The sequence below is a fragment of the Sinocyclocheilus rhinocerous genome, unplaced genomic scaffold (assembly GCF_001515625.1).
Source record: "Sinocyclocheilus rhinocerous isolate Xijiao unplaced genomic scaffold, SAMN03320098_v1.1 scaffold753, whole genome shotgun sequence".
NCBI lineage: Eukaryota > Metazoa > Chordata > Actinopteri > Cypriniformes > Cyprinidae > Sinocyclocheilus > Sinocyclocheilus rhinocerous.
Genome location: NW_015655991.1, coordinates 480,229 through 487,027, shown reverse-complemented (window position 1 = coordinate 487,027; position 6,799 = coordinate 480,229). Strand labels below are relative to the sequence as shown.

At 35.6% G+C, this 6,799-nt stretch overlaps 1 protein-coding gene across 2 annotated transcripts in view; it reads right to left on the bottom strand.

Annotated features, from left to right (window-relative positions):
- The window catches only part of LOC107718948 (centromere/kinetochore protein zw10 homolog), an 8,458-nt gene extending 4,674 nt beyond the window's left edge, over positions 1-3,784 (bottom strand). The window contains exons 1-7 of one of the 2 annotated variants that reach the window (XM_016526199.1): positions 3,545-3,784; positions 2,612-2,746; positions 2,405-2,506; positions 2,129-2,206; positions 1,761-1,920; positions 1,110-1,265; positions 814-1,008 (exon numbers count right to left, since the gene is read on the bottom strand). In XM_016526199.1, coding sequence (XP_016381685.1) covers positions 814-1,008; positions 1,110-1,265; positions 1,761-1,920; positions 2,129-2,206; positions 2,405-2,506; positions 2,612-2,746; positions 3,545-3,649 — 931 coding nt within the window. In that variant the 5' untranslated portion in view covers positions 3,650-3,784. The remainder of the gene's footprint in view (positions 1-813; positions 1,009-1,109; positions 1,266-1,760; positions 1,921-2,128; positions 2,207-2,404; positions 2,507-2,611; positions 2,747-3,544) is intronic. The other variant, XM_016526198.1, reaches the window with a different exon arrangement.
- Between the last annotated feature and the right edge of the window lie 3,015 nt (positions 3,785-6,799).

Here is a 6,799-nt window from a genome sequence, read left to right as displayed (position 1 = left end):
GTTCGCGCAGACAGGATACGTCATCAGCGCGTTCACGCACGCTGTGCAGACAGAGCGAGAATGGTAGACAAACATCAACAACCCGATCTTCCTTCCTGGTATTGTAGTACTTTTAAAGTTTTCTCAGCGGTGAATGACACATGATGTAGCCCAGCGGTTCCCTATTCCAGTCCTCGCGCCCCACTCTGCATATTTTGCATGTCTCGCTTAGTTAACACACCCGATTCAGATAACCAGCTCGTTAGAAGTGAGCTATGTGCATGAACTGTGTTCCGATCCATATGATCCCTACACAGTGTTCATTGCTCCCTCCTACCTGAGCAGGGAAATCCGTTGAAGTTTACTTCATTCGGAACATGGGCTGGAATTGGGAACCGCTGATGTAGCCTATTGTAGTAATGTTGTCTCTGGTATTCTGGTCTGTGAGCGTAAATGTGTTCAGGGGGCATGGCTTTGGATGGCGATTGCAGGGAGGGTGGGACATTCGCTTTCAGTGCTATCAGGCTAAAGTTAGCATTTTCCAAGATCTCCTACTGCACCTTTAATTAAAAACATAAATACATAGATACATAATAGTAATAATTAAATAATGTGATGTACAGATTTTTGTGGGGGCTTCTAAAATTTAGCATTGGTTGAAGTTGACTTATTAATATTATATTAATAATTAATATTGTATGTTCATTTTATTTTATTTAGAGATTACACAATAAGACCCCTATCATAGTATATGCATTGTAATAATTAGCCATGACTACAATGTCTATGATGAACAGAATCTACTTTTTTTGCTTTTTGGATTTCTAGACGTACCAAAAAGTTGTTCATGTAGTGTTTTAAGCACGGTGAGCACTTTGATGTAAACCTGGCTGGGATCTGGATGATCTGCTTTGGTTTCTGTACACTGCAGGCTCAAGACTGCCCCCTGCTCCGGCTGACTGCTCACTTCCACCACCAACGAGGGGAATATGATTAGAGGCTTCAGCATGTACTTAAACAACACTTGCCCTAAAGGATTGACAAAGAGTCAGGCAGTCAACTAACAGACCAAAATGTAAACAAATCAATCTGGAGGTACAAATGGGCTATAACACCAAACATATTCTTACCAAAAAGTTTAATCTTTTTATGAAGCTCTCCTTGAATGGAGAGGGCCTGGAGAATGCTGGGGAGAAGAGCATGTGGGACAGATTCATCTCCCTTAGATCCTCCTCTGTTCAAATGAAGTGCTGTCTTCAGGAAAGACTTCACACTAGTAAGCTCAGCTAAGAAAAAAAAATAGAAATCAGAAGAAATTAGACAAGCAAACAGAGGCAGAATATTTTTAAAGAAACCACTTTTCTCTATTCAGACACCAGCGACAGATTTTTCCCCCTCCATATTTTGATGTATATCCGTGTGAAACATGAAAAGAAAAGAAAAAAAATGTAGGGCGGGACTTGGTTCATTACATTGGTTGTTGATGGGATGGAGGCATATCTGCGAGCTTGTGATCAATTCTAAGAAAAGGGCCAGGTTTAAGCAAACTATGCGTTTACCCTAAATGATTGGAGAAGTCTGGCATACATCACCAGAGACAAGTCTGTAATTTGACTGGAAAATGGATTTATGACATTCTGATTAAAAATTAGGTAAAAAAAAAAATTTTTTTAAATGAAACATTCATGATTAAATCGGTCACAGTAAGATCAATTACATGTGTTTAAAAAATAGAGGGTGAATTTTCATTTCATGCCGACTTTAAAGTAAAATAGAGTTACTTTTAGTGGAAGGAAGCTTCCAAACTGCCAGTTTCTGCCACTCTTCCCCAAGGTGGTAGATGAGATTCTCTCTCTGTATTGTGATCTCTGAGCTGAGGGCCCGAACTAAAGGCAACTCGGTGTCTTTCCAGGCTTTCAGGGCATTGACACTAGCTCGTGCCTGTATATTGCAAGTAGGAATGTGTGATTAAGACATTTTATAGTAATTCTTAGGGCTGTTAATCGAAAATAAAATGTTATTCAAATTACATGAAATGACAATAAATTAATAAAAATCTGAGAAATTTCTTTTTTTTATGTAATTAAATACATTAAAACTGTTAAATTCACAGGATGGTATTATGATTTTAATGTTGAATGTGACTTACCTTTCCATGTTGCTTGGCTGCAACCACATAATTCTTTTCCTGCAAGGCCCTGTGATACTCCTCTATTGCCGTGTCAAACTTAAAGAGCATAAAAAAATAATGAAATAATGTTTCTCTTACACAAACCATGTGCCCGAATTTATGTAAACAGGCAAATTACTGTGAGACGTTTTTACATAATCATTTACATCACAAGAATGCACATGCTTTAAGATGTAAATCTAGCTTTATGGTTAGAAAATCCTTTAAGTATATACAAAATCCCAGAAGCATTACCTCTTGGAGATGCTGGAGTAGGTCTATAACTGCAGTGTTTTTCTCTAGCTGCTGTTTAAGCTTGGCATACTCTGTTACGGCATCATGGAGGTTCTGCTGAACCTGTAAATACAAACACTTAGCTTACATGCTTAAACTACTATAAGAGTCTTTTTTTTCATTTGAAACTGACTCCATAATTGTTTATTAATAGTAAAATAATGGTACCTCATTTTCAATGCAGCTTTTTAATAAATCAATATCTTTGGAAACTGATTCAACCTGGTCCAAAAGCTCCTCTGCTCCCTCCATACTGGGTATAAACTCAATATATTTTTTATTTATCATGTCTGTAACCTCTTCCTGTATGGAGAAAAAAAAAAGATAGGAGGGTTAAAATCTGACATGGAAACATAAAATAGTAATAAATAAAAGCTTAAATACAAAAAGGGTTTTGATATTAATTGAGATGAGCGTTATATTTTTAAACTAATACATATGGATAAACAAACTGATCTTTCCCATTCAGATAACAAATATGAAGCATAAGACACATTTGATAAATTTAATTACATTACAAAAAAAGCTCTGAATGTGTGATATAATGAGACAAATATGCAAATCACAAAATACAATCAAGAATGAAACACACAAAGGAAAGCTTCATGGGTAAAAATAAGAAACCAGACAAATATTTTGCTTATCACTGTTTGCACTGTTTCAGGACTGGAAAGAACACATTGTTGCATAAAATGAGGTTAATAATATTTAATCTGTCTGAAGTCAGAGATTAGACTGGCACTGAAAGGCAATGATATCAGCAGCATGACACGTCAGCCAGACAATGTCACATCAATACCCCTCTATTCACGATTACAACACGAATTAACACAGCGCTCATTGTCCAGCGAAGCTTATTATTACACGTTTGCTATTCTTATGACTTTATATGTCATGAGAACGGCGTTAGCAGCACTTTGGTTAACGGTCAATGTATGCTAACATTAGTACCAAAGAGTCAGTGTGCAAACAAACAGAACAATTGCCTTTTATTTAAAGTCTGCTTTTTAAAGTATTGAATTGAACATTAATTATTTTTAGCGTCAAGTTAAATTGGGGTTTGACAGCTGCTAGCTAACGTAACTCAGCTTCACTGTTTACCTTCGTTTCTTCCACCTTGCGTGACAGTTTGGAGATTTTGCAGGCGAGGTCATCTTTCTCCAGTTTTCCTGAGCTGGCGAGCACTTCTGTCACAAACGACGACATGACGGTAACGGGCAGTCGAGTCGAGTGAACGCGCAAGATTAGTTTACCACTTCATGCCACAACCCGCCATACACCGCGCAAAGGATGCTGGGAGTCTGTCTGTTAGCGGGGGAAAAAAGCTGGTGTAGTGTTGATTTTAAAAGGGGGCGGTTAGAAATGCTCGCTTGCTCTTCAGCGAGGTGCTTTTAAACTATAAAATTAGGTCATTCGGTCATTTTATTAGGGCAGGTTATAGACGAGACTGAAAACAATTAAATGTATTGACTGTTTTTGATTTTTTTTTTTTTTGCCTGTTTTAGTGGATATACAATAATTCCATTTTCACTTCAAGTTCGACTGAAAGTGAATTCTTGGTAAACCATTAGAAACACACCTTAAATAGGAAAACAAATCGCATTGAATGAAAATGGTAGAAAAACAACCAAAAACGGCAAAATGACGTTTAGACATTAGATTGTTTTTGGGAAACATTAAAACCATTTTGTGTGAATTAGGAGATAATTAATTTTGGTAACTTTTTTTTTTTTTTGCAGCTGTACACATCAGACCAAAATGCTTTTTGGCATATGAAATATGTGATTAGACATCATTAGAGTGAATTTGGGTAACATTAAAGCCATAGTGTCTGAAATAGAGAGGGGTAACAGATATCAGTAAACTTTAATGCATGCCCTGCAAGATTGGGTGACTACGCTGTAGGCTATGTGTTCAGCTGTTCACATCAGAAAATGCTTTTTGGGGTATAAAATAAAGTTTAGATATCACCAAATTGAACAAAATCAGAATGAATTTTGGGTGACATTACAGCCATAGTGTGTTAAATACAGAGGGGTAACAGATTTGGGTAACCTCTAATGTTGCGGTGTATGATGCACATCAGTACCTGAACCAGAGCATTATGTGTGTATCATGTGTAGCTACATACTGTTAGCATGTGTAATACTGCATTTATGCAAATTAGTCAATTACCTTGTGTGAGTAGTGGAAGGATGGAGTTTCTTTGAGGTTTCACTTTCTGCCACCTTCATTCTCACCACTGAGCACCTACCTACTCTGTAAAGGTATTCAGTTACTGATGGAGGTGTACCATCATAGACAGTATAGGTGCCTTTTCCTGAGGACAGAAGATAGCTCTTGTAAGATCACTAATTGTTTTCAAATGTATTACCAAGACAAACAAAAAAATATTATAAAACAGATTAGCCATTATACGCTCAACTGTGGCTGCAGTTCTATATTAATGCCCTATGCCTCTTTGGCAACCATAAACAGTTTACAGTTTAATGACGAATTATATTATTAATATACTTAATTGGTTTATTTTATATTTCTGTCGCCTAATATAAAAAACCTCTTTATTTTCTGTATGTTCTTACTGTTTTGTATCTTAAGGGCAATAGGAGAGTCTAATCCTGATAAGACTGTATAATGACATATTTGTGAAACTTAACCAGATGGCTCCAATGCATCTTATCTTCCTTATACACTTCCCATGTAGACCTTAGAAGACCACTGTGCAGTGCAGCGTTTTGTTGTATCTACACAATCATGGTCATGTTTGAATTCTAATTAAACTCAGGAGATTATGTCTGATTCTCTAAATGAATCCAGGGAGAAGGCGGCAAAAAACAGTGTTGTGGTGATGCATTTAGTAATTTGACACTGTGGCATAGGAAATGTCTAACTAATTTTGTTTGAATTACTCAACATTTTCATATCTTGACATAAGTCAACACTACTCCATGGGCATTAAACAAAGAAATGTAATTAATGAAAAACAATACCACTACCTCATTGTAGATAAACAATTTTTATAAATGCATAAAACTGTAGCTGCCCTTTGGTTATTTTTAGTAATAGGCCATTCTGAAAGCTTTAACTTTTATTGAAACAAGTTTAAGAGAGGAAGGTAAAACTATTATTTAAAAGCAAAGACTATTGCTTGTGGTTTACAGAGAGTTACACTTATTCTGAGACATAAGTAATGTGGCAGTGTTTTGTGGCTATTGACAGAGGAATTGGCCTAAAAATATTTTAAAACATTGCTAAGTAATAATTGTAATATTGAAGAGTTCAGATGCAAAAGCTTTTAAGTACCATCTGAAATTTTAATCTAAAATGAGCATTTTTATCAGGCTGCTATGTTTAGGTTCAGTTATTTTACTCTAATGGCAATGTATAGGTCCTTTTCTATGCAATTAAAGTGAAAAAACTGAACATAAATATAGGGGCCTGATAAAAATGCTAATTTTAGAAGAAAATTTCAGATGGCATTTAGAGGCTTTTGCATTTGAACTGTTCAATATATATTTATATATATATATATATATATATGTGTGTGTGTGTGATTGTATGTATGTATGTATATATATATATAATAATCTTTTCATTTGAAAAAAATATATAAATATGTAATGGAAAATATATGAGGAATATGATGAAATATACACAACTAAAACTTCTTAATGTAAAAATATTTTTTAAATCTTTATTAACAATATTTTACAACATTTGTAAATTTTCTAATATATTTAAAAACACATATGAAAATATATTCTTTGTCCTATCGGCCATTGATTATGACTGCAGAGACCACAACATGATGAAACAAGTACAAATAAGTGTCCACATAGACTTACAGGATAAGAGAAGGCGGGGGGGGAATACAAAAGAAAAAAGAGAGAACTCACAGGACAGGGCGACAAAGTGAGAAATCAATTTTTTATTGAAAGGCAACAAGAGGGATAGAACAAAGGAGGGGAAAATCAGACAACCTCACTGTACAAAGAAAGAATACATAGAAGATCTTCAGCTAAGTGTAGACTGAAATAAAGTGGCTCCAGCAAATCTCTATAAAATACTAAATTTTCACACTGTCTACAGTTCACGTGAAAAGAAGAACAGGGTAAAAGCTTTCACTTTGCCTTCACCGCCCCCTCACAAACCTGGCTTTATAAAATGTAATGAATTTGATCTTTCCTGAGATCAAACATCTACAAAGATCGAAAGCAGCCAATCAATCTCCCTTCAAGGAATTCAGAACACAGTGAATACGTGTACTGTGGTGTGACAGAAAATGTCATTGTGCAGCAAAAATGAAATCCAGCTCAGCTTGAGGCAGAGGTTAGAACACCTTGTGACTGTGCCATG